Source organism: Solenopsis invicta, chromosome 7 (genome assembly GCF_016802725.1).
Source record: "Solenopsis invicta isolate M01_SB chromosome 7, UNIL_Sinv_3.0, whole genome shotgun sequence".
NCBI lineage: Eukaryota > Metazoa > Arthropoda > Insecta > Hymenoptera > Formicidae > Solenopsis > Solenopsis invicta.
The window spans coordinates 2568824-2596614 of record NC_052670.1 but is presented as its reverse complement, the minus strand read 5'-3'; the positions used below and the strand labels follow the sequence as shown (position 1 = coordinate 2596614).

The 27791-nt window shown below is 39.8% G+C and overlaps 1 protein-coding gene across 3 annotated transcripts in view; it reads left to right on the top strand.

Annotated features, from left to right (window-relative positions):
• LOC105199889 (probable serine/threonine-protein kinase DDB_G0282963) overlaps nt 1–27463 on the top strand; it is a 78113-nt gene extending 50650 nt beyond the window's left edge. The window contains exons 2-3 of one of the 3 annotated variants that reach the window (XM_011167171.3): nt 13935–13940; nt 25512–27463. In XM_011167171.3, the coding sequence (XP_011165473.1) occupies nt 13935–13940; nt 25512–25879 (374 nt within the window). In that variant the 3' untranslated portion in view covers nt 25880–27463. The remainder of the gene's footprint in view (nt 1–13934; nt 13941–25511) is intronic. The other 2 variants (XM_011167172.3, XM_039451491.1) reach the window with 2 other exon arrangements.
• The last annotated feature ends 328 nt before the right edge of the window (nt 27464–27791 follow it).

The following is a 27791-nucleotide window of genomic DNA, read 5'->3' as shown; positions in this document are numbered from 1 at the left end:
CTCAGAAAATATAATAATGTTGGAAAATTAATCGTGCTCAATTTATATGCAAATTTATGTCACAAAATGACTACAGATGAGATATTATATAATCTCATTTTATAATAATTCATAATCTCTCATTATAAAAATAAGTTTGTTGCATCAATCTTTTTCGGCTGTAAATATCGTTTACTCGTTATACTCGCGCGTACACCGGGCTGTCCTCGATACATTTTATTGAAATTAATCTGCTTCCAAGAAAGATATGTTCATTGCATACTCTCGTCTTTATAAAGTGAATTATTCGAAAGCGAAAAATTTGACAGTAGCCTGAAGCCGTTACGGATAATTAATAGCTTAATTTCAATCTATCAGGAAGTCGTTTCTCAAACGTTCTCCAACGTGTGTCTCGATAATGACTGGATAACGTGCGATTCTCGACTTAAAAGGAACACAAATTAATTTTAAGACTTTGTTAAGAAAACAAGAGAATTAAAAATTTTGTAGAATAAAAACAAAAATACTTTCTCAGAGTCCAAAACTTTTTAAAATTTACATTGAGTTACACATTAATAGTAAATAATCCGTTTAATGAAATTCTTTTTATGTAGAACAAATGCATTTGCAATCAATTGACGTAACTTATTTTTTATTTTTACGAAGTGTTACTTTCCACAATTTTTTAATAATTTTATTTACTATTTCACGAAGAATTTTAAATTAATCATTGACAAGCAGTTAAAAGATTTAGTAGCTTTATTAAATCAATCAAGTTTTATTAGATTAATATGTGTTTAATATAAATTTAATGTATTCTTATGTGAATTCAATTTTTGGTTAAACAATCGTGTCGTGTTCTTTTTTTTTGCACGTGATTCTTTTCTGTTCACGTGCCAAAATCTTTCGCAAATCTGGCGCTTGGCACGAGCCGGTACTTTTGGCAGGCCAGGAAATTAAGATGTATCGTCGAAATCTGGTGTGGTCAATTTGCATCCGCCGCAACGCCTACGCGCCTTTCCGCCTCCGCAACGGGACCCGCCCGTCCGGGACCAAGCACACCCATTCGAAGTTCATTCGATTGTCCAACAAGTCCTTAAAAATCCAAACATCGTCTAACGAGTCATATAAATACCGATACATGTGTGCGATGCAAGAGAAATCACAGCTTGATATAGACGATATGTCAGCGTTGTAACGACACCGTCAAATTACATCGATTGTTTCAATTACCTCCACAATATCCAATTTGCATAAATTATATTTGTATCATGTGAATTATTGTTGCAATTACATTTTATTCTTGGTCTTTATCAAAGACTTCCATTGTCTCGAGATCACTCTTGGAAAATAGAATGACATATCATTTTCAAGTTGTGTATTTTCCTTCTGCAAGTTTTATTTTATTTCCTCAGCAAATGTGAATCTGTCGTCCCCGAGACCGAAGACTGACTTTACTACGCAACAAAGAAAGTCACATATCTCGCGTTCGCGTTCAGCTGGAAATCTCAACTCTCCTGCTCTTTCAATACGATCGAGGCACAGCCAATTCGAATCACAGTCTTTTTTTTTTACGTCACACTCGCACATCGACACAAAACACGTGCGATCGGATCGCGCGCACCAGGCCGGCGCATACGCGCGTGAATATTGCGATTAATAGGGCGATCAAGGCGATGCGCCGTGATGGATTTAAGAGCGGACAAATTTGGGGGGACGCGTCCCACGTAATAGCACGACGGGAGGGCACGATTTTATTCTCGTTCTTGCCTTCGCATCCCGTGACCGATTGTCGCGTGACCACGCGTATCGTTGTCCGAGTGCGTACGAAAAAAAGCTCGACCGTACATAATGGCCGTCGATGATCGTAAAATCGGATCGTGAAAACAGATGCCACGGGACTCCGCCGCGCCGCCCGCATAACGATGTTGGCGACTCATGAAGCGGATATTAAAATTGAGTATGAGACGAACGACAGAATTATGAATTATTTACAAATAGCGTTTATAAATTATAACTGCTAGAAATGTGCTCATTAATTTTTGTCTCAAAATATAATGACGTATACAACTGTATAATTCGCATTTTCGAGTATTTAAGTTTTATTCATATATATATATATAATGCTCGAATGAACATAGAAAAAAATTGCCAGTATCAGAGATCTCCTGAAATCTTTTATTTCTCGGAAACCAAATGTTACACTTTATTAATATTGATAAAAACGTGATCTACTTAAAAAAGCCTTTAATTCATATTCTCGACTTGTTCCTACATAAAATCAGGAAAACTTAAGACGTTAAATGCAAAAATAATATTCTTAATATTTTTTTTGCATAATTCAACAACAGTTAATTACCGACATTACATCATATTACATGTTTGTATCGTCATAAAACTGTTGTATCTACATTTTTCTCTTTAAGATAAAAACCATATAGAATAAAAGACACAGCGTTAGAAGATCCATCCATTAAGTTAGTAACTTAATCCTGTATTGTTGCGCTACATGTTGCGTCTTGCGGAACAGCATAAGGTATTTGTATAAATCGACAAAAACGTTTTACATCGAAGTGAAAGGCCTTTAGGAATCCTCATATACAATAACTTATATTTTCTACACATGACAGATGTTAAAAGAAAAGAAAAAGAAAAGTGGCACTACTGTCTGTCGGTTTAGGGGCTCATTTTTACTTGTTAAAAATTTAACTATTGCAACATTTCAAACAATATTATAAAAACTGCTATATTAATTATCTGATAAAAAAAATACTCTTTCTAGTTTTTATCTGTTTCTAAAATTTTATTTTTAATGTTTGTTTAAAAAAGGCAATCGAAAAACAAAATGGTATACCACGGTATTGACGACCTTCATCTACCATTAATTTACAAGTGGTATTAATATGAAAATTACAATTAATAAATGATCGATATGATTTTATTAGCAGTTTTGGAATTTTGAAAGAATCAACATTCCTTCGTCTCTCCATTTGGTTTCTGTCAAGAGATCATTAGCGAGAAACACACGGCGGTAATAGAACGGTACGGACGGTGTGGAGCGAACGGACGAACACGTCGCCGCAATTACCGCGAGACGAACGGCGATTAACCTTCATGAATACAATCTGGCGCAATTCGACGACGGCAGAATGGTGGCGGCGACGATCGAGTGGGTCGACTTTATGGCGCGGCGCGGCGACCGAGGCCGGGGCCCCATGTGCCCGCCGTGCGTACGCGTGCACGCGCGTACATACATGCGTGTCCTTACGTGGGCGCTGATACGCGCCGGCGAGCTCCCCCACACCCCCACCCCAACCCCCACATACGTTATATTAACACATTAGCTCCGCTCGCGTGCCAAAACCTCGTAAGCCGTAAGTAAGAAGGGTCCGCGTCTCCCTTTCGAGACATTGGGGAGACGAGGAACGCGTGCCCGAGTGGGAGGGAGGAAAGAAAGGGTTGATACGTAGTAGGTGGTCGAAATGACGGCGGATAGGGCAGAAAAACGGCGACGTGTGTGCGTTTCGCACTCTTGGCCCGTTCCGCGTCCTCTCGCGTTTCAAGGAACGACACGAACAACGGTCGACGTGCGGCGGCGGCGACGGCGGCGGCGGCCAGCCTTCGACTTCCAGGACTATAGAAGTTGAGTTTCTCGCCCCCTCTCGGCCCTCTCGCCGTCGCCGCGCCACCCGCCGCACGCTCTCTTCGCCGCCACATGTGGCGAATCGCATCGATGACTCGTTCAACGATCTCTCAAGGCTCACTTTCAGAATTCCCCGTAAGCGCGCGGCGCGGCGCGGCGAGGAGCGACGGAATCCTCGCCGCGCGCAGAACCAGACAGAACCGTTTCATCTCCCGCGATTCAATACCGCTGCTGACGCGTGCAGCGTGTTTCGAATCGTACAACTCTCGTCCGATAATCTCAAGGTTTACTCGGAAAGACGATCGTTTTTAGAGTCGCAAAGGCGATAGAAAGGCATCGTCTACTGGCGAAACGGCGTGTTTCAAATTGTAGAAGCAGACCGTAGTGATATCATCGTTTAATAGGAGAACGAGCGCTCGCGATTTATGTATAAAACTCATCTCGTCTCTCGCCCCACCTCGCGTCTGGCTGTTGCAACGCTTTGGATCGAATCAAAGAGGCTTCTCGGAATTTCCTCCAAAAGTTACCCAAGCAGAATCTCACGACAAGAAGAGCGATCGCTCGCTCTTCTCGTCGCATTCGTCTCGTTCGCCTCCGTTGCAACTTCGCTCGTCTCTCAACATTGCTAACGATGATGTTGTTCTTGCTGCAATCGAGACGCAAATAACAAGTATCGCGCCGGCGATGCAAAAACACTTGGGATGAACGCGTCCCCGACATAGTTCGTGGAGGATCAGGTTCGTCCGGGAGGAAGAGACCACAGAAATCATCAGATGGAGAGTCGAAACGCTCACAATGTTTGCACGGAACACCCGGCACCCGGGCACCTGCTGCGAACCTGCTCGCAAACCATCTTCTCACTACTTTCTCGTCAGCGTTGGTACTCAAATTTTTGACCGTGACTCCTTCACAAATCGCTCTCGCGATTACGACGGGAAATGTATTCAAATCCGCGTGCAAAATCTACATGCCTGTCAACTCGACAGAATTACTCAAGATATTCTGATGAAGTTATCATCGAACATTAAGTCATTAATTTCTTTTTTATAAACAGATTGATTATTGTAAATCAGAAATTATCAGCGTTGAATAGATTAATTTTTTTTTAAATCTAAATTAAATTAAAGTTAATAGCTAATACAATTAATTCAGTTGAAAGTTATATGAAGAAAACACTAGTTAAATGTTACATTAAGTGAAATTAACTAACTAAAAGTTAATTTTGAAAAGCATCGTTTTAAATTAAATTAGAGATTCGTTTTTTTTAAGTAAGATTATAATATGGATCATCAAATAAATTTAGTATTTTATTGTAAATTGAGTTTATATGAAATTACAAAGAAATATTGTTTTTTATGTGGAAATGTAGTTTTTCTTTTATATAAAATTTTCTCTTATGTGCAACACAAATAAATTAAAGTTTGTACGCTTAAAAAATTAACTTTTTAATTTTACTATTAACTTTTTAATTAATTACTACCTACCCCAGGAAATATATGAGAAAAAGGACAACGCGTATGTGTATAGATTTGTAGCTACAAAGAGATAAAAAATAAAACTAAAAAGTGACATAAAACAATTTACAGATGAAATCAATATTTTATTTTACATCATATTTTTTTATTAAATAAATAAATTTTATCCATTTACAATCGCGCGTTATTAATTTGCTGTATAAATTTGATTTACGTAATTCAAAGAACCCTGTTCGTTCTGAGAATAATCGCCCGCAGTTTATCCCGAAGACACGCATACGATTAAACATCGAAAAGTCGCGCTGGTCATCGCGGAACACGTCCGAGACTGACAGAAGACATCCTCGCAACACAGCGAGAGTTGAGAACCGCTTAGGCCACACGCACACTCTTCGGTGGCTCCAATTAAGCGGGCAACATTAATTTCAACCACCCGGTCCGACCCCGCGGTTATCTCCTTCTCTCCCGCTCCCGTCGTTTCGTCAGTCCTTTCCTTGTCCCTTCGTTCCTGTCTCTGTACTCCTCCTCTTCGTAACCCCTTCCCTTCGTCCCTTACGTCCCCCGACCCTCCTTCGCGTCGTATGCGTTTCCACTCGCTCTTCCGCGCACGCACACACACACACGCACACACACACACATATACACGCAACGCGCTCGCCTTTCCGTTTCCATCGTGCTGCAACGCCCTTTAGTGCATATGGGACTTGCGCGTGTCGCGAGTGCGTGTGCTGCGTGTTCAGGTACGTAAATTACCGTTCGTGTACCTGCACGCCTACACGCGCGTGTCGTCGACGATACGCGTATAAGGCAAGCGCCCGCGCGAGATCCGCGGCGCGGATCGCTCGCGGATCGTCAAGTTTACGCGAGCCATGTAGATCGCTTTGCGCGAGTAATTCACTCTTGCACTCACAATTCTGTCTCTGCTAAAATCGTTGACATTTTGGTTGTCACATGGACCGGGATGTCAACCAAAAACGCATTTGTGGGCCGATACTCAACGATCGTATGCTTATAATCTCTCGTTCGGTATTCGCTTACAATAAATTTGTCAAGTATCTTCCACTTGCTTTGGAACGCGAATTCATTATCTTATTTAGTCTGATAATGGTACCGAATGCCAAGCTGAAAGGTCGCATGTAAACAGACGCCGTTACAGGTTCGCATTCGATGCACCGAGTAGCATCTCGGTAATGTTATTGGCGTATAAACGTTTATTACGAAAATATACATCACAAACGTACGAGCCGCGCCACGCTGAGCCAGCGTGCGTAAAAATTTCGTTGGAATTTATCTCTCTTAAAGCTCTCCCCCTCGCGCCTCGTATCTATCGTTGATGCTCGGCGAAAAGAACTGCCGCTGCAAGGTCCCATCAGCGGCAACTAGTTATAAATAAGTACATAAATATGTAAATACGCGCGGCACGTCTTATACGCGGCATCATCAAGTTTCATATATATGCTAATTACTACAAATCGCCTTTCTTCCATAATTATCCTCCACTACGGTTACGCGCGCATCCGCGGTTCCGTACGCGCGGCTGGCTGCCTCCTTTTCTCGCGCACGACGTTGTTTAAAGCGGCTCACAGCCTTCACGGAATAATGGAAACGCATTTTCGCTCGCGCCCGCTCCTTCAAACGGGGAGCGCGTCTCTACTTACACGCCCGTTTAACCGCGCGCTAATGCGCGGCCATCATTTATTATTCGAGTGCGTCTCCTATATTTAACCGCGCGGCCGCGCAACGGAGCGCTGTTTGTTTCCGCTCATTCGACGTGTATCCGAGGCTCGTTTGCGTCCCGGTGCGTTTTCCCGATTCTTTTTTACCGTCCCGCTCGCACTCTGGCCGCCCGCGAGCAGAGTCGCTTCTCATCGCGCTGATATTCCGTCACGTCCGCGCGTCTACCTCGTCATATTTCATATCAAATGCTCACCGCTCTTGTACACATTGTCGAGCGCACTCGCGGCCTCGTTTCGTTCGCTCTAGCAAATGCGATAGTTTACATCGGCGAACGGCAACTTCCTGGGCACGTGGCTCGTGAAGAAGAGAGTCGGAACAGTGAGAAGACAGTGATAAAGAGCCGTGCCTATTCTCGCGACCTCCCTCGTGGCAATCGCTATAAGCCTCACTAATTTTATATCAAAGAACAAATTGTACATGTCGCGGGGAGATTTCTTGTGATACCTTCAATGGAAATTCGAGATCGAGACACCAGAAAAAAAATCTTTGTATTAGCTGATTCCTCTAAATGTGTGTCAGAGGATTTTATTTTTAGAACAACCTGAACGCAGCGATATCGTTTTTCTTATTAATGTAAACATAATCCTTTTAATAGTGAGAAAAACCGTCAGAATCTGGTACGTTTTTCGTGAATCCATTTTATTGGAAAAGTTAGGAGTATTCTTTCTGTAAAAATTTTTGCTTAAAATATTAGATTACAGAAAATTTCATTTTAGAATCAGAACATTTTTTGAGGGGGTGTAAAATCATTATGTAAAATATCGGCAAAGTGAATTGATCGGTATTTCTTATTTTTATCATAAAAGATTCATAAATCGTACGATTAATTATAAATCACACAGTAAAATTACAAATTTCGTATAGGTATGCTCCCTTGTCTTCTCTTATTCAAAAAATCAAAAGTAAAGGTACTAAAGAATTGCAAAATGCAGCCCCCCATTTCGATAACGTTTCGAAACGGTAAACGGATAATCGTTCCGAGCCCGACACCGACACGGCTCGCGTCAATCATGTAAGAGAGGCAGAGTGGTGGTAGTTTACTTTGGTGCGTACCAAGTTCCTCGCCACATGCTTGGAGAAGCCGAGGGAACGTAATAGAGCGGAAGGGTGAACTAGCGAGAGAAGCCGAAGAGCGGCACGAGGGAACGTCACGTTACGTTCCACGGCGGAGTGACGTTTCTAATGCGAAACTAAGGAATTAGAACAGTCGCGCTGTCTAATGAGATACTAATTGCGCCGCATTCTCGTTGTATTGACTCGACCGGGAATCAGATAAACATAACTCCCGGCCGAGGGAAAGTGAAACGCGCGCGTCCGTGAGATTTAATCAAACTGTTAAATTCACGAACCAGGAAGCAGTCTGGAGGTAGAGAGGAGGCGGTTAAAGAGTGTCCATTAAAGTATCTGTTGAGAAGAGATCTACGAACGATCCCGGAATTGGGAGCGGCGGGTGTGCGATATTCAATCGCAGTTTATACTTCACTAAAACAAGAAATAACTGATTTAAGTTTGTATTCAAAGGAGGACGGCGATCATAACATTCATCGTCCATATAATAATTTATAATAATTAAGTGACTGCACAAAGATGTATGAGAATAAAGGATAATTTCTCTCCAACGGATATCTAAGCAGCGCTTACGATGATCGTGAGAAGTAAAGAGCCGTGTTACGATAGCAACGAACATGGTACGGAGATGTGTGTAGGGGAGGGCAGCAGGGGGTGGGAGGGCGTCTTTCGATTTAATCATTTTCCATAAATCAGTCAGCGGTACTAATGTTACCTATTTTAGAACGAATCTCTCGCGGGTTAAATATCAAACGTGCGCATTTCGACAAAATCGCCAGGAGGAACGTAATCTATGGTAGCGCGGGTATAATCACGGTGTTCCTCACGCGCGCTTATCCCGTCGCGCTCAACGAGGCGAGATAATGTCGTGCATTTGAAAATAAGGTGCAACATACGTGCAACGCGCGCCTGGATAAATAACACGGTGGAGAATACGCGAAAACGTACGGAAATGCGCGTCGCGTGTTAACGCGCGCGACCTTTCGCGCGTCAGAAGGGAACCGCGTGCGAAACGGATTACGTCTCTACTTCACCGTCCCTTTAGCATCTTATCTTCGTTTAACACGAACGTGCAACAAGATAACAAATCACGTACGACCAAATGGTAACTTCAATAAGTATTTATACACTATATACATATATATATATATATATATATATATATATATATATATATATATAATCTTTAACATTTATACATCTGTGAGAAAAAAATTCATAAATTTTAATAAAATATTTATTCAAATAGAACTAATAAAATATTTATTTACGGTAAAATATTTTGTTTATAAGGAAAAATGATACTCAAATCCGTACTTCTTGTACTAAATAAATATATATTTATATTTAGTAAATATATTTTATTAGTGCTATTCGATTAAATATTTATTAAGATTTAATAATTCTTCCTCAGTGTAATACATGTTCAATTTATTATTCAGATCAGAAATCAAACCAACATTGAAGTTACATGTATAACTTCGCCTTTTAACTGCAAATACTGGTATGCACAAAATACATATAATACACAGCATAAATTTAGATAATTAATTGCAGACAAAAGGCAAAATTATTGCTTAAATGCTTGTTTGATTCCTGATCCAAAAATTAAGTTATATTATAAATGAGTATAATAAATTAATTATATATAATTAGAAGATAGTATTACAAATGCAAACTCGCTATTTGGTATAATATAATGCACATGACATCGAATCAATCAATCAATCAATTAAATTGAATGACTAAACACAAAACAAGTAATAAATTTTTGACATTAGAAATGCGTGTGATTACGAAGCTAAACCTGAAATAAATCTCGAAAAGATCAAGTACCGCGAGTGCCGTGACGTATGATCGAAGTTTAAAGTGCCGAAAGTACCTTGCATTACGTTCACGGGGTCTCAATCGCGAAGTCAGCCGGCTTCTCGCCGGCATTGGGATGAAACCCGCGGGGCTTACGTGATCGCGAGCGATCGCGAGCGTTAGCGCTGTATCCGATTACGAGATGTGTATCTACGGAACCGTGAGACGCACGGCGAGAGCCGACTGGTCGTTAAATCGCGCAGTACGCGCGATTCTATGTGCCGGTACACGCGCCGGTACGACATGCACGTGCGCGCGAGCACGATTCGCGTGAAAAACGCCGATGCGTGAAAATGTTTCACCCCCCCGTCATGGGAAAGATTTTCGGACGATGCCGCGCGAGATAATACGTCGCGCCATAATTGTCATTCGCGATCATTCGATCGAAATAGACTCTTCTCGCTCGACGTCGCAAATTCATTGATTGATGATATTTAAGCGGCACCGATGTGCATTCGCATCGTAATTCACTCGCGCGTTGCGCCAGTCCGCGAGTCACCCGCGAATGAGCTTGAATCCGTGCGAATTCATGCGTCTCACTTTTAATTCAATTAATCGTTATTACGTCAGCGGCTAGAATATCTAGGAATAGAACGGCGTTATTCAGCACAAAGTTACGATATCTCGTTTATAACTCGAATGAAAACGTTAATAACTTTCTTGTAAGATGATAGCCTCATAAATCGGTAATCATAAGGTGACCTCAAAGGTAAATCATGCGTATCGAAATAAATCTACTTACTTGTCATGTTTAATAAATTCTACACGATCTTCTCTCACTCAGTTCTCTGTTCGTATCCGCTCCGTATTTTTCAAGAATTTATAGCACACGTCGTAAATCCCCGTCTTTATAGCAAATGTATCATATTAGTTTAGAAAAATGTTAATTGTTTATACGTATACATAAAAAAATCAAATTTAAATTAATCCGAAAGTACTCTCTAAATCTGAATCGGTGTATTATTCGCTGAAAGACAGTGAATAGTCTGATTTCAGTGATATACTTATAACTATATCAATCAGTGATATGTGCACTAAGAGAAAAAATTACTAAATTTGAATAGTTGCAATAGAATATTTACTTACGGTACATATTTACTCACTAAAAAAATGACAGTAAAATTAAATTAGTGATACTTGTACTAAATAAATATTTATTTACATTTAATAAATATTTTATTGTAACTATTTAAATATTTATTAAAATTTTATAATTTTTTCTCTCAGTGTGCACCGTTTTTCATTGACAGAACATTATTTCCAGTCAGTGTGAATACTCCTTTCTTAATATGAATCACTAAAAACTGAAGAGAATAGTCACAATCATAGTTATAAGTGTAGCACTGCAAATCAGTAATATTTCACTGATTCAGATTTAAAAAGTAATCATCTGAGATATTCTCTACACCCTAACAGCGAAAAGATAAAGTTCAGTACAATAGTTTTTATTTTATTACTGATCGTAACTATATTTTTCATTCTTCTTACTTAAAAAAAAATATATTGAATATAAATTCATAATAATCTCAAATAAATTACAAAACAGTTGATCATTTACTGAGGTAAATGGCAAAAAACTTAGGTGACTATTCTCGGGTTAAAAGATACTTTTGCTTTGACTTCATAGTAATTCTTTAATCAAGATGCAGCTATCTCTGGCAAGCATCCTCTTCATCAAATCTTACAACGCACTTTGCAATGAATCAAAAGTATTTATTGTATACGGCTGCTTGTTGACGCGAATCAGCTACCGGAGTCTCAAATTCTTCCGCGCATTTCCGCCGAAAGACAAGATAAACGCCGAATGATACGATCGCCGTGACGATCGATGATCCGCGCGATAACTCGGTACGCGCGACGTAATAATTAATAACAACGCGCGCGAGTGCATATCAAGTCCTTTCCACGAAGCGAGAGAACAATGTACATCGCGCGCGTCGTCGTGCTGATTTGCTTCGCTGGCAACCAGCTCGCGGTGTCGTATGTCTCTCGCGCTTATCCGCGCGTTAACTCGGGACCTCGATGTACAACCGCCTTCTAATCGCGAGGTGGGATAGGGGCCGATGTAATCCCGATATGTAACGTAATAATAATGACGAACCGATAAAGATCTCAACAGTGCCGGTTACGCCTACAACATATAAGACACGACGCCGATGTGTAGCAATACGGCGATCGTGACTGCGCGTTGGAGCGCAATGATCCTTTGCGAAGTGACTTTCCTTCTCGAGATAACATCGAGGCTACACGAAAACTAAATGGCAAAAGACGTCGGATTATAGTTCCTGCTTTGCGCCACGCAGGCGGTTGAGACTCCAGCACCTGGACCGCGCCGCTTTCTAAACCCTTTCGTCCGCGAGCCCGAGTGTGAAGACATGTCCTTTTTGCATGCCGCCGACCAATAAGGTTTCGAGAAATTGTACAATTATACGAATGTAATAGCGAAGTGTACGGTTTCACTAAATTTTTTTAAATACTGATACGGCTAATTATAGGTTCGTGAAATGTAATAAATAGCCGTAACAGGCGACATGTTTTAAGGATCGCATTTAAATTTATTGTTGCTTATTACATACTTAATCGCCTCGCGAAGAGAATAGGTGACGAAGTTATGGAGGAGGAGAAAGATCAAAAGCAAATACAAGGGACGAGAGGGATAAGAAAGGGGCGGTCTCGTTAGCAGAACCGGTACTTCTGCATCGACGGCGGCGTAGGATGCAATGAAGCTATTAATCGTCTCTTGGAACTACGCATTACTCGCAAATGTCTTTCTGCTCGTAATTTTTGATGCTTATTATCGCGAGCTGCACAACCTTCGCAAGAGAGTTAATATCTGAAAGGTCGATCATCTATTTTTTCACACTGTTAAAAATGTCATGAAATTCTATGTATTTTTAAGGTAAAAATTAAATTTAATGTACATTAAACGTAATGTATTTATAATCAAAAAGCATGTGCATGAAATTTAGTGCACTTTTGACAACGTTACATTAAATGTACATTAAATTTTTTTTATGTATCTGCTTGAAATATGGTTTCGTTACATTACATTCTGCTGCCGATTTTTAACAGTGAATATTCTAAAGATCTAATATTTTCACAATCGTTGTATATAAAATTATAATTTTTTAAAATCCAAAATAAATTTTTTGAAATGTACATTTTTTAAACATAAATTTTTCAATAATTTTGTTATATTAAATTCGTTATGAAAAAAACATGATTACAATGTTGTACAAAATCTTGATTTTTTCTAAATCAGAATAAATTTTTTTAAATGTATCTACATTTAAAAAATTAAAATTTTGAATAATTCGTAACGTTAAATCCATCGTGAGAAAATGTGATTACTTGACATTACGTAATAATAACAATTGCGCCAGGGAATGTTTCTACATATAAGGGAACCCTCAAAGACATGACGCATTAGTGTTTTATACTGAAGAGGCATTTAAGAAATACCAATCGCGTTCAGAATGGCGCTTAATCGCCGTAATGTAAGGATACACATGCCGCGCGTCTAAAATCAGATGATGGTTAACCGACGTACGCGGAAAAGGGACGGAAAGAAACGGCGATAAAGGAAAAGAGGCAGACAAGACCGCGCCTTAATGGAAACGAGTTAACGACCCGTGGAAACGTAAACGCAGTCACGTACACTCGAGTAACGATCGACGAGTGACCAATCAGTGATCATTATTTATGGTTATGGATATAGCCGCGGATCCAATGGCTACTTTTCGTACAGTTCTATGAGTTAACTCGGGGAACACCCTAACGAAGACCTCATAATAATAAGAGGTCCAGCCAATCGCGACGGGAAACCGCGCGTAACGAGCGATACTTTTAACAATATCTCGAGCAAACGAAAAATCCCAACGTTGCTTACAAGTACCGTTTGTTTGAAAAGTCGTGCCAACGTTGTTTAACGAAATGAAAACTGTGTTCGCCACGAAATTAATCTAAATCTTAGAATTCACCTAGTTGTAACAACACCGACGTTTGAAATTTATATTAATGACAATGCCTATGTATAAGATATTTTAATAACGAACGACACTGTGTGCACAAAAAACGCAAATAGATAAATGTAAAATGTGCATTTGATGAAGTTGTTCGGAAGGACAGGAGTTTTAATCGGTATGTTTTTTCTTTTTTGTTCTCAGGACGAAGTAAGTAACGACCCACGGCGGTTACGAGCCGTACTCGGGCTAGACGAGACTAATGACGAAATGGCATCGTGGAACGTGAGCTTTTCTGCACGAAGCCATTAATACGCTTATTGTGTAAGCTTGCCCCGTGCTCGATCGCTGGCATGTTCTGCGTTAAATCGATATCTCAATGACGCGTATGGATATCCAGTGGTTTGCAATCAGATTGATCCATCAAAATGTAAGACGACTTTCACCTCTTTGTGATTCGCACTGTAATTACGTAAATAAATTAATACACAGATTGATTTACAGCATTGAGAATACGCTTTGGCGAATGCCACGATTACTTTGAAGAGAGACATTATTTTTCTTATGAACGCTCGAGAGCATGTATGAAACTGACTTTCCGGAGATTTGCTTCTCCATTTCAGTCTACTTTCTTTGTACGTGCGTGGAATTTTATTCGATATGAAACTTTTTTCAGTTACAAGGAGAGAATTAGTACCCTCCTTAGAACGGCACTGTCATAAACAACCTTTTTCGTCTCACTTCGTTCTGTACCTCGGCCATTTATGCCTCTGAAATACCGTCGGCATTGACGCACTCGGCGGAGACAGCTGCGACTCGCAAAAACCTTGCGACGTAAATAATTCGAAAATGTAGGTTACAAGGTATCGCTATGCCGCTCGCGATATCGTATATATGCTCGCGGCGAGCGTAGGAAATACGTAAAGCGCCTATGCGGAATCCGCGTCCTGGATAACGAGTGCCGTCGCAGAATCAACGACGGGTCTTAAAACTGTCAATCGGGAGCTGCGAGCGTACTGAAGGCTCACGGGCCCGAGAGAAAGAGAGACGGAGAGAGCACTCGTAATTCTCGAGAGTCGAGAATGACTTGGGAGAATCGTGGAGAGACCTGCCCGCTCTCGGCTCCGTGTCGACACGCTTAGCCTCGTTTGTCCCAAGTAATGGTCGTAGTCATAACTCAAGCGGCTCCGCTCGCGGCTCGTTCCTACGTATCCCGACGCACATACCCGGACAAGGACGGGACGATCAGATTCACGGAAAGGACAGGTCGATCGGCTCTCGCAACTGAACGCGGCCGATCGATCGCTTGATCGTTCCATTCCGATTCGCGACAAGAATGCGACGCGCGACGCTTCATCGGCCAATTCTTGTGTTTATTTCGCCGCTTCTCCCGTCATTATCCGATATGCTTCGCGTTCAATGCGCTCTTAAAGACGTTTTGGCTATACGAGTTAAATTATCGTTTAAAAACTAAAGGATTCTCTAGGTTTATTTTTTTTTTCCTAATTAACAAAATATTTTTGTTGCATTGGTCGCAAATGCTCTGAAACTAGCTGCCAAGAAGAAAACAATTTTATTATTTGTAAATTATCGTACCGTATCAGATTGAAGAGATGTTCAGAAATACTTTTTAAATTTTTGCAACTGGAGAATATAAATTTAAAATAAACTGTAGACTGCCAAAATGAAGAAAATGAAATTCAAAAGTCTTTCTTGTGAAATTTTGTCCTGAAGGTAATACCGCTATAACCGTACTAGTACGTTGTACCTTTACTTGCATAGCTAAGAACGCCATCGGGCTTGCGCGGCTAATTGGTGAAAATTGAGCGAAGTGCGCCTTCGCCAGCTGCACCGAAGGAATGGCCTTAACAACTTAATGACGATGTCCTCTTCCTATCATTCTATTAGCATATCAGCTCGCCGTCTTTGAACGAGGATATCATAATTATCGGTGATAAATTTCAAGTAACATTTCAAGTAACGCTGATTTAAAGCAACGCATTCGTACCGGGCAACCTGATAATGTTTGTAACGAAGGTGAACAAGGTAGATTTTTCTTCTCTTAATTAAAACGCGTGGCCTCATATTTGCGACATTGGCCGTTTCTACGCAGAAAAAAAATTGGTACCAAATCAACAATTCATTGTTTCATATACAAGCAAGAATATAAAATTTCTTCGGAAGAATTTATAGTCTTAAACAGACATAATTTGGTTACAAAATTTCTTCATATAAGCAAATTATGTCTGTTTAAGATTATAAATTCTTTCGAGAAAATTTTATATTCTTGCTTATACATATGAAACAATGAATTGTTGGTTTGGCTAATTTTTTCTGCGCAAATGATCAGTAAACTGTCTTATTTAACATCCTGTCTACAATAACGACGAACTCGAAATTACATTCGCAATTGCGGGGCCGCAAAACAAAAAAAAAACGTTTCTTGTAACAAATCTTGATTAAGTGTGCTTCACATGTTAAAATGTGATAATCGCTCATTGCCCGGTTTATTTTGCGCGACGAGAGCTTATCATTAAGTTGTCAATGCTAGTCCAGTGCCGTAATCATCGGATGACATCGGTCGACGGAAGGGGGAAGAGGAGAGAGAGGAGAGGACCGCCTTTTTTTTAGTCATGAATACTCAAGCGACCCAAAGCAACACCCAGGTTTTTATCCGGGCGTAATTTCTTGTACGTCAAGTGCTCCGTCTATGTGTCGCCCGCGTCATTTCACGCTGACAACTTTAACAGCACCCTCTCAACTTTGTCCTCGCGCCGTTTCCCTTCCGGCGATATTCCGGTATCTGTGTTCCGCGCGAGTGCGAGCCGGATGGCACTTTAGTGCGTACGAGGTAGATCGCCTCGCGTATCGGGAACGATGTAACGATTCATACGCCGCGGCCGTACGACTCACCTCGCCTACGGCCACTTAATCGCACACGGCTTATCTGAAAGCGAGACCGAGACGCAACTAACCGAGGCACCGCGAAGACTCCCTCTCGCCCGTCTGGGCGCATCATCCAGGATGATTGCCGACTCTCATTGTGTCGCCGACACGCTCCGCACGGAGAACTTCGTTCGTAAACGCTGTAATTATCGCGTCACGAGCGGCGTTTGAGACGTAAAGATCCGCGGGAGAGGAAGAAAGGCGCGAGACTCGAGCGAAAGCTGCGCCGCCGCGCCGCGCCGTTGAGAAGTTTACGATTATTATTAGTTTACGACTGAATTCTGAAATATATCCCCGTCGCATTGTTTTTCGTACTTTCTAATTCTGCCGGATGAAATTGCAGTGCAGCTTTCTACATTCAGGTTTCTCGCCGCGGGTAATGATAATTTATCTTTACAAACTGAAAGATGGACGAGCGCACATTTAGGTTTAGCCGAAATGTTCCATTATTAATTTCGCGACACGTGTTAGTCTCACGTCTCGCGCCTCGATTGTGCCATTCGTTTGCACCGGAGCCGTTTAGTTAAATGAATCGCTTTAAATTTCAACGCGCGCGGAGCGCAACGCAATTCGCTCCCCGAACACGATCGTCGGCCATTTGCTCCGCGCGGAATCCTACTAATTTACCGATCATTTTTAACGAATTCTAGACACGGCTCTCCCTTTTTCATTCCTCGTGCTCTGCGCCGCCTCTTCTCGCGTCTCTGCCGATACGGGCGTAATTAAAAGCAACGTGATGGGCATAAGTTGAGCAACGGACTCGAAAGGCCGATCGCTAGATTAGCAGCCGCTATTCGTTACGCGGGAATCGCCCGAAGGAGAGACTGGAGGCCAGTAGCCGACATCTATCTCAAGAATAGAACGAGAAAATTAGTAGGGCGGTCGCGTCGATGGACAAGCGATCTTATAACTTCATCCTTAGTATCGATCATCCTTAGTATCGAGCGTGAATTTTAACGGTACGCTTTTTCATTCCTCGCGACGCGGCGACGTCGAGAGATCGAGTCTCTCCTCCGTATTTCGCAATAAAATTATTCACATGCAAATGAGAGTAACCAGCAATGTTTGTTTAAACATCAGTCGGAGCAATTTCCGTGTAACAGTCGAATTGATTAGCAATGTAAATGTCATGTCGCTTCGCACAGTCGCGTCCGCGCGCGTACACAATTGTGCTGCGAAAAAAAAATGCAATTAAACTGACAGACCGAGCTACGAGCTGACGTCTATCTCTAGGAGTGGGAGAGACAAGGAAATTAGTGTTTCTCCACGGCCGCACGTCGCCGGGTATTCCGAAGGTACTTTTGGGGTTGTGCTTAAGCAGGGGAGAAGAGAAGGCGCCTTAGCATTATTGGTTTTACCCTCGAGTCTTTGGAGAGGGATTACCGTAAGTGAGTGGGAAGGGCGAGAATGAGAAGAGCCGAGGAGTCTGGGGAGCGCGAGAAGCCTCTTCTCTGCGCTTGACTGCAAGACTGCCTCGCGCTTAAGTAATTAGACTGCTGGCTGTTCGTTACCTCAGTCATTCCTGAGGAGGAGAAAACTGCCAAGGATGGTATGCGTGTACGTTTAACGCGACTAGCCGACCGACGTCTCGATACCTCGCGATACTCCGCGCTCACGAGAGTTTTACTGAAAGACCCTAATTATTTTTTATACATTTTTTTCATTCTCTCTCTCTCTCTCTCTCCAAAAATTTCATTTTTATTCCAAAAGTAATTCGGCAATTTTGAGGGTGACCTCTCCTATAAATCTTGTCGATTAGATAAACTCGCAAAAAATAAACGTTCAACAAATACGGCGTATATGACACGGGCTGTCGTTACACATATCTTGATAAATATTTGTCTTTCTAAATATTAGCACGTCTGGCGAAACGCAAAAACAGCAACGTGTCGCGAGTAATCGCAGTTTTGTAAGACATTTTATGAGCGCCATCGGGCGCGACGAAGATGAATTTCTCGAGAGATTTTTTTACGACCACACGTATAGAAATCGATCGCGTCGCCGTCAGTAAGAGCCAATCGGAGACGGGAAACTAACGACTCAAGCCTCGTCGACGTATGCCGATGCTTGATCATGCGGAACAAACTACTTTTCCGATAATATTACTTAAAGCATGTAACTATGATCTTCGCTTTGAATGATTACGCGTTGTAAAACGGTTTTCACTGCGAAAATTCATACGTGCCGAACGATCCTCGTAGTCAACAGTAATTTACTACCGCGCAGCAACATTCGATAATTATCATTTCCAATGCGACTTATATTCCACAAGCCTGTAATTTCTGATCTCTCTTGGCCGATCGTTAAAGCCCGGTCAACAGACAAACCGTTTGACATTATGTTATAGATCGCAATTACGGAGTTTCCTTTTCAATATGTAATACTTTATAACATAGCGTGACCCTACCTGCTTCCTAAAAACTAATGTTTAATTGGACGTACAACTGATGTATGTCAGGTAGATATGTACAAAGTTTTTTTATGCCGAATCGAATCAATGAAATTTAATTTCTTTGTCAATTCTGAATCGAACCAAATCGACGAAATTTTACCAGAATCAAATCGTTGAAATACAACTTTCATATAATTATTAACAATATAATTATTATTAGGTCAAATTATAAGATATAAATAATGAAAAAAAATTATTGTATAAGAAAAATAATACTGATTATATTATGGAGAAAAATAATTTTGCTATATGTAGCAAAATTGTTTTTGCTATTGCATATTTGTAGTGGCAACAAAATTTAGTTAACACAACTAATTTCGAAATTATTCGTTAATAGAACAGCATTTTTTTTTCTAAAATAGAAAAAAAATTTGATGAGTGTATTAGTCTTTACAATTAGATTAATTGTAGATGTTAAAATAAAATCTTAGTAAATAATTTGCAAATACTCTATTAGATTAAAAATACTACTGCTCATCTTCTACTCCTTCAAAAATAAATGTGTTTTTATAGCAAAATAATTTGTAACTTTTGCAAACTTGGATCTATCAAATTTCAATTAGTACCCTTAATTAATCTCTTTGCTGTGTTCACGTAATAACTAATAGATTTTGCTACGTCAACACAAAATCTGTTATGCTAACAAATTATTTTTCTCCGTGATGATACAAGTTAATAATTTAAATGTGATTCTATAATGTTGTCAATACATGTGATTTATTCTTTCGAATTTTTTAGATTCAAAAATTTCAAATATTTTGGATTCAAGAATCGTACACGAAAAGAACGATTTTGTTGAAGTATCTAAACATTTAATTGGATACATAGATTTACAAATAATTTTAATTGAACCATCAAAATAATTATGATGGACGTTCAAACATGATGAGCATGCTGCACAAATTTTTAATATTCTAACAATTCAGTTTGAGAGTCCAACATAATTATTCTGATGGCCTAACAAAATTATTTTCAGATCTATATCTAACTAAATTTTTATATACTTTAGCAAAATCGTTCTTTCCATGTAGAGATTCAAATCAGAATCAAATAGTTCACACATCTGTACTGTCAACAAGTCTACTGAGAGATACGTATAACTTTTAGCAATTTCCAAATATAAACTTTTATAATTTAAAAAAAAAACGATTATTAAATAACAAATATTATACATTAAATATAGTATGTGACAAAAAACGTGACACGTGTTGAAAAAATATCGCAAGAATTTTAGCCATATGTATTTAGCTATATGTGCCAAACATCTCGCATTCATTTCTTTTTGCTTTCAAGATATATTCAGCTTCATTAACTTCAATAGGCATCGCGCGACGTGATCGATGATTCGAAGTCGCGTAAAGATATCTGCTAAGAATCACACAAAGAGCCATCGATCTAAACGCTTTTCTCACGTGAGAAGATGTACGATTTTTCGATGGAAGAGATCGTAGGCGACGTATACGCGCAAGTCGATTATCGTGAGGCGGTCTCAAAATTTCCACGAAATATTTTGCAAAGATCGGATCGGCCGATAACGCCGGTGTTGATCGTTATGATTTGATTTATATGCAATTATAGCTGCCGGTGCTGCGAGCGTATAAACGTGGTGCCGGGCGGCGCGGCGCACAGTATTTATCTCGTGAATTATTAGCTGGGAATTACATGCGGAAATCACACGAGTGGAAGTACTCACGCGGGGAAAAGCAAGTCGCGTCTATTAAGAATCGCGTAATCCGCTTTCGCCCTTATTTGGCGAAGCGTGTGCCACGGTATCAGGCGTGAAAGCTCGAGCAAACACGTTTTAAAGAATTTAACTTTTCACTAAATAAATACCCGATTCAAGATATTTGATTTAACCCAAAATTTTGTACACCAATGCCGATTTTTGGCATTGCTGTAAAACACTGCCGACATTTTTGTACACTGCCGACAATGCTTATTGTTAGTCAATGCCTACAATGCCGTCAATCCTATATTAAAATTAAGGCAATGCCATGCAATTATGAACACTACCGCGTGCCCATTATCATACGTCAATGCCTGCACAAGAATTCTAAAGCTTTCCCGAAGTATTCAAAAATTTTTGTGCTCAACTCCATGATCGAAAAACCGACTCTGAAGTGAGCTCACCACTCCCCAACCACTGACGACAATGCCGTCAATATTATAGGATGCTAATCCGCTTTCGCCCTTATTTGGCGAAGCGTGTGCCACGGTATCAGGCGTGAAAGCTCGAGCAAACACGTTTTAAAGAATTTAACTTTTCACTAAATAAATACCCGATTCAAGATATTTGATTTAATTTAATCATCTATTTATATTAAAAAAAATTGATATCTCTTTGTATTTAAAAATTCAAATTATCTTTATTCAAATTATATTAAGCTAAATTTTTTTACCGTTTTTTTAGTCCAACCGGTTCATTGGTGCCTGGTAGATATTTTTGAAAGAATTTTTGGACTCGCGAAAATATCTGAAAAAATTCTGGTACACTCTTTTAGTATTCCAGAATACGAAACGTTTTTCATTTTTTTTTTACGTATCCAAATTTGAGACAGAATAATTCAAAATTGAAAACTTCGCCTAGGTCTTAAAATTCTCAGTTGAATCACGGAAGGTTAATATATAAAAATTCTTTTTCTTGAGAAAAAATTCTAAAAATTTTCTAGAAAATATTAATAAACTACTTTGTGATATAAAATGGTTTTAAATTTTACTAAAATTCTTAAGAAAACTTTTAGAATCTTCAACATTTTTTTCTAAAAAAAAAAATTTTTTAATTATTTTATAACAACGTAGTTTAATTATATTTTATTAAAATTTAACTAAATTTTACTAAAAGTAAAAATAATAAAATTCTCCAAAGTCGATGTTGTCCCACGACTATCACGATTTTTAAAATAAAATTCTAAGAGCAAATCTACGCATAATTTTACCTAACCTAGTCTCTAATCTACTCCAATTCATTTTATTCGCCGTAAATCGCGAGGAATTCTTATATCAAAGTAAATATACTTTGCATTACGACTTACTTTTCGACGACCACGTCCGGAAAATGGAAAAATGCATTGCTCCCCTTCACCGCTCCCATAACTGCTCGCTGCACGTTCACGTAAATCTCTTGGAATTTTCTCGAAGTCGTTATTCCATTACAGTCACTTCCAAGTACTTTTCAATCACACACCACCTTTCGACGCTGTCCACAACGCCCGTTTCGTTTCACCAAGACCAAGATTACCGTCCGCGACCATTTCCGCGGCATCGGAAAATCCTCGGAAATCGGAGAGAAAAGACGTTGCTCCCTTCGTCCGCCATTACTGCTCGCCGCGCGTCATACACCTCGGACACCCTTCGGAATTTTCGCCAAGTCACTTCACTAGAAATACTTCCAAGTACTTTTCACCACGTCACCTCGCGCTTTCGATACGCACACTTTTCACCACGCATCTTCGACACGCGTCCTTGCCATCCTTTATCCGTCGAAATGCGTTTCCCTCACATACGACGCAACGCGACGATTGCGACGCAATCACCGAAACGCGGCACTCCGCGACACCCGTTCCGTTTCACGAGGACTGATTACCGTCCGCGACCACTTCCACGGCATCGGAGGATCCTTGAAAAGATCCTTGGGACCGCTCGAGCTTCCTATCGGCGAATTACCCTTTGGATCCGCGATCAATATCGGATATCGAACGCGATCGTGCCGGCATGCGGAGGCGACTGGCGAGTCGGTTCTACCAACTGTTTAACAACAAAATCGATTAGTCGCACGCTCCGCATCGATAAATACATCGATACGTGCGCAAAAATCGCGCGGTTACTAACAAACATGATTCACGAACATCTTGTTGCATTTCTTGACACAAAATAATCCAGATGCTTCGATCGGAGGTGTTGCTGTTACGCTGTTTACACTCTTTTCTTCGCGACGCGCTCGTACCTTAATGTACAGCGGACTTCAGGGTGTGTGCTCGTGCGAAGTAGGGTGCGCGACCATAACAATCAAATTTAAATAACAACGCGACGACACTCCAGATGGCGCGAGGTGGAAAGGGGGAGAACGAATGCCCGCACGGCACGATTTGCTTTTTTATTTATTTATAATAGCTCGCTTCTCGGAACGTTTTCCGGCAGTTTCTCGAATTCAGGCTCGAATATAAATTCCCGTAATGACATTTGACACTCCCAGTCGATTGTACGTTATTATGCAGGACTGCCTCCTTCCGATTTTGACGATTCCGAGATCTTTGAGTAAAAATTTTAACGTAATATAAATTCGCATTTCCTTAGCTTTTGGAAAAAAGCAAATTACACAACGTACGTAATAATTATATGCTTTAAACCAAACTTGATTAAAGGATTAGACCATCCTGACCGGGTCTAAAATAAGTATAAATTCAAATTTTTTTTTTAATTAACTTTGTATAATTAAGTGATATTTTACAGATACAATATACACAATATGTACTGCAAAATTGTGAATTTTCAAAGTAATTGAACTTAAAATAAAGGCTGCACAAATTACTCTTACAAAGTTCTTTCGCCGCAACGGGTGTAAAATTTTCTTGGAAACTAATAGTTCGATTGACTTCATTTTTGGTAAAAATATTCTTAGAAAGATTATCTATTGTGTAGCATATGTGATGTTTCAATATATTAATCCATTTGTTTATAGTAAATTTTTTAAGTTCAATACTTCGAGGTAAAAAATAAACTACTTTTTTTCAAATCGATGTCTTTTCCACAATTTTCAAGAAAAAAAATCCGTACGCTACACAATAGATCTTCTTAAGAATATTCCTATCAAAAATTAAATCAATCGCGAAGTTACCAAAAAAAACTTACACCCGTTGCAGCAAAAAAGGTTTGTAAGAATTATTTGTAGAGCCTTTATTTTGAACTTAATCACTTTAAAAATTTACAATTTTGCAATACATATTGTGTGTATTATAACTGTAAAATATCACCTAATTATACGCAGTAGTTGGTTTTTTAAAAAATCTTGAATTTATGCTTGTTATTTTAGACCTCGTTAGGGTGGTCTGACTCCTTAATAAAGTCTGTAGACAAAAGTTGATAAGGATATTGTATATTGTAGTTGAGGAGATCTTTTGGTCAACGATCCACTTTGGTAAAACACATACTCCTACTGTTCTCGCCAACCGAAGGTTGGCAGTGGTCTGTCGTAAAAATCTTTCGCGTATAAACAATCGAATATATTTACGTTGCGTTATATAAGATTTATCTCTTCTTGTTAATTATCTCATTCTCGGGAAGACTCACTTTCTTCGTCGAAATCTCGCGCGAAGCTTATCGGATCTCAGGCGTCTGCGCTGACGCAACGTAAACGCGCGAATAGTGACGTTGCGGCGGGCATAAGATGCGCAACGTGGAGGCAATAATAATGCATTTGATTTACGATAAAGCCGCCACCGCCACGGTCCGTCCGAACGTCACGGCGATTCCGCGCGAACGCGTCCGCGGGAACGATAAGGCAGGTAGAATCGAGACGGAAGGATTTACTTCGTCGGCAGGACGATCCTTTCAGCCGGACGTTTATTCCATCGACGAACTTTCCGACCTCGCGCGGCTCCTCCCAAGTAAACTGGCTTGTTATAGAAGACACACGCGCATAACCGGACTTAGACCTGGCGCGCCAGAGAGAGAAAAACACTTAAGACAGGCCTAGACAATAAAAGTTGCCGTAAAACTTGCCAACCGATGGTTCGTTAATTTCTCAGATTTATCGGCGTGTAAACTTGCTGAATCAATGTCTGCCCGTGAAGCAGTATTGCGAAGCATTGTTTAAAACCTAACGTCTTGCGTATCGTCATCCGCGAGATTCCACTTCTTCACGTAACAACAGCGATTGAGAAACTCGCCTTTTCGTATATTTAAAAAAAAAGAAACAAAAACTTTGTGAGAGAGAAAATATGTTTCACAAAAATCTTGTTTAATCCATATGTGACGAGTTTTCACTTATGGTTTTACTTTTCTTTATAAGTAATTACAAACTGAGACACATTTTAAAGATAAAATAAAAATTTTCAAACGCTATAAATTAAAAGGTATTTTGTAAAACATTGTTACGTAACACATGTTTAATTATTAAATTTGCAATTTGGTCAGTTTGATTTCCATGCAAATGCTTACTTGATGTAAACGAAAATTTATTTACGGTTACGGGTTACTTGTCTATAATAAATACGTGTATTTCTGTAACAAAAAAAAATACTTTGACAGTTTTACATATTTTAAAGGAGACAAGTTAATTCGAAAAATTTTATTTTATTTTGTGTAACTTCAGATATGAAATATTTTTGTACGCATTGTAGAAATGCTTTTGGACGAACATATTGACAGATACGAGTTAACGCTAGAATCATCCCGTGTTCCAGGTCCACGCACGAGAAGAGTGAAGAGGACAGACGGACGCGGTGGCGGCACCCCCGAAGAGAAACGTCCCAGGACCGCGTTCAGTGGTGAACAGTTAGCGAGATTGAAGAGGGAATTTGCAGAGAACCGATACCTGACGGAAAGACGGAGGCAACAGCTCTCGAGGGATTTAGGTCTGAACGAGGCGCAGATCAAAATCTGGTTCCAGAACAAGCGGGCGAAAATCAAGAAGGCCAGCGGCCAGAAAAATCCTCTGGCTCTTCAGCTGATGGCACAGGGGCTCTACAATCACTCGACGGTACCGCTTACTAAAGAGGAAGAGGAACAGGCTGCGGAGCTTCAAGCGAAATGACGATTGCAAACTTAAATAAACACTCGGAAAATTTAACTTTGCAATTTTGATTCCTGAATTTCGTATATCTGACTCCAAAGAAAGCTGTAAGCAAAGGTCGAATCATCCTCTGTTCAGTTTTAATTCTTTGCGTAAGTATTTTTAAGAAAATGTTGCGAAGGGAAAGTAGAATCTGAAATTCTATAATTTTCAAAATCTATCAGATCGCTTGATATGAAAACTTCTCCCGAGTAGGAAATCATTCGTTATTAGAATTTTATAAAATAATTCCTTTCTTATGGAAACCAATAACTTTTTTTTTCTCAAAAGAATCAGAACATTACTTGTCGAAAAACAATTTTCGTCCTATTTCGCTGACTGCGAGTTTTTGAAAATAAATAACGAATCAACCAAAGCGCAATGTAAATCTTCATATATTGTTTTAAAAAAAAAATAAAAGATAAATATGTAGTGTATTACTTTGAAGAGAGTCGTATCATCAGGCCAAAAGACTAATAAGAAGCTTGTAGAGCGGACCAAAGTCAACGGTCTGTCATTTCTCTTCCTTAAAATGAAAGACTGGAGTATTTATTTCGCTAGACGTATTAGTACAACTCGTTAGACAGAGTCAACTCGAGGAATTCTTGTCTTGTAATTAGAGCTTCCGATAGAACAACAGTTTCGGCGAATGTCGCTTGCCAGCTCGTTCGAAATAATCGTGAGCGGGAAGTTAGTTTTACCGAGATGGTGACGCGAATAAGTTACGGTCGCCGTTCCCTGCCATCGCTTTAGGAAAAGATGATAAAAACATTACGACGCTGCACGTTCTTAGACCGCAGTACACGTTGGATTCAGATTTCGTAGAAGAAAAGCAATTCGACGATACAAGGCGTCTCATCAGAGAACAAATGAATTTCCTGAGATGCTCCGTGTAAAATATTGTCGTACAAAAAACAGAGAAGCAGCTAATAATATTTTGCATCGTTGGCAAAAAAATCCGGAGTTCTTATTTCATCGAGAAAAGATATCGATGTTATTAATTTTCTCTCACAAAATTGATTACGTTTGATCGGAGAAATAAAATATATTCGATTAATATACCGTGCGATGGCATGCAACGGTTAGTTTGTTACGAAGGAGATTAACAAGTGCCATGTTTTGCAATTTTTCCGGCAAGGTCGTTTATGCGAAAAACCTACAGGACCGTCTTGGTGACGGAGAAAAAGAAAAAAAAATCGGGATCGGACGAGTAAGAGTAGAGGGGAATCAGATTTTTCGTTAATTTATTGTAAAAATTGTAAGATATTATATATCGCGAAAAAACTGGAGTGATTGCGACGTGCAATAGAAGATTATACATAATAAAGAGAGAAGTAAATAGAGACGAGCTATGTATAGGTGTGTTGTATATGTAATTGCGGAGCGACGTGTACATAATTTACCATTTAGCGACGACGTTATCTCGATAGACTGTTTAAAATGTAACTTAGCTATTTATTTACGTATGGTATATGAAGCGTAGCGAGCGCATACGAACGATCACGCGACAACTGATACTTGTAAGATTATTTAAATTCGAATTAAATATTCCCATTATCAAGCCAACGAGCATGATTTATTTTGTCAACACCCACCTCTTTTTCTCTCTTTCTCTTTTACAGTCACGTGAGAGAAATGTTTGCTCGCGGGTAAAGTATAATCTGCGACAGACGCCGACAGCCGTGTGCGGAATCGAAAACCCGATTAATGAATTACGACATGGCGACATGTCATCCGCGAGACACGTCACGATCGATGACTGTAACGGGCAAATAAGTTGTTGCATCACCGAAACGAAAAACATATTATATTTGAACAATAAACTTAACAAGTATCTCATAAATTTAAGCTATTTAAAGAAACACGTAATTAAAAAATCAATATACCAAAAAAA